The sequence below is a fragment of the Aplysia californica genome, unplaced genomic scaffold, assembly GCF_000002075.1.
Source record: "Aplysia californica isolate F4 #8 unplaced genomic scaffold, AplCal3.0 scaffold00564, whole genome shotgun sequence".
Classification (NCBI taxonomy): Eukaryota; Metazoa; Mollusca; class Gastropoda; order Aplysiida; family Aplysiidae; genus Aplysia; species Aplysia californica.
Window position 1 is genome coordinate 332802 of NW_004797834.1, and position 1029 is coordinate 333830.

General features: G+C 45.4%; 1 protein-coding gene across 1 annotated transcript in view; it reads right to left on the reverse strand.

Moving 5' to 3' along the window:
* LOC101863535 (lactadherin) overlaps positions 1–511 on the reverse strand; it is a gene marked incomplete at its 5' end in the record, with an annotated part of 79636 nt that extends 79125 nt beyond the window's left edge. The window contains 1 exon segment of the mRNA XM_013087249.1: positions 306–511. Coding sequence (XP_012942703.1) covers positions 306–511 — 206 coding nt within the window.
* Between the last annotated feature and the right edge of the window lie 518 nt (positions 512–1029).

The following is a 1029-nucleotide window of genomic DNA, read 5'->3' on the forward strand; positions in this document are numbered from 1 at the left end:
TCTTCTTCTTCTTCTTCTTCTTCTTCTTCTTCTTCCCCCGACCTCGTCGTCCTTCTCCTCTTCCTCCTTCTCCACCTCCTATTCCTCCTGTTCTTCTTCCTGTTCTTCCTCATCATCCTCCTCCCTCTCCTTCTGTTAACTTCTCCTCCACACAAAAATTAAAACTTTGCTGGCGTCATTTAGGAGGTAGCACAAAAACCCCAACCCCCCCACCCCCTCCAAAAAAAACAACAAAAAACAATCCGTGAAGGAGACCACCAGCTGTCCCATTCCCAGGAGGGCGTCAAACAGAACCAGATACTCACCCTTGCAGCCACGCCCAGGTCGACCTGGAGCCACTCGGAAGAGCTCTTGTACTTGGCGCACCAGCCCAGCTTGTTGGGTAGGTACAGCCTGGCGTACTTCTCGTGACATCCTCGGTCCCACTCGCTCGGGTACGTCGAGGATGAGCTGATCTGCCAGTCGCTAATAGATCCCGTGATCATGCCCAGAGGGCCGTTCGTCTTGCACACTGGAACAAGAGAAATAGATTGTTTGTTAGAGTTTAAGAGAAGCACAGTCAATAATGAATAATATTATGCATATTGGAGTGAGAGAAAGAATTTTCTGAAGAGAAGCACATACAATAGAGGCCATGCACATAGGAATGAGAAGTTTTAGGAAAGAGAAGCACACTGGAAAGAGAGGAGTTTGCTTGAGTAAAGAAAAGCACACAGGAAAGAGAGAAAGTGTGTTTGTTTGAGTAAAAGAAGCACTTTCACTAATGTCAATACACATTGGAATGAGTATTTAGGGGAAAGAGAAACACATCAACATAACGATGCCCAAGAACATTGAAACGATAAGTTTGTGTGAGTAAAGTGAAGTACTTCGATACAATAATGGTCATTTCGCGTGCAGGGGAAAAGTAAGACTTATAGACAGGAGCAAAAAAGTCCGGGTGGTTTGTTCCAGACATTTGAAATTAAGAGAAAGAGAAGCCCGTCTACACAAAGACGGTTCTTTGAGGCAAAGCACGAAGACAGACAT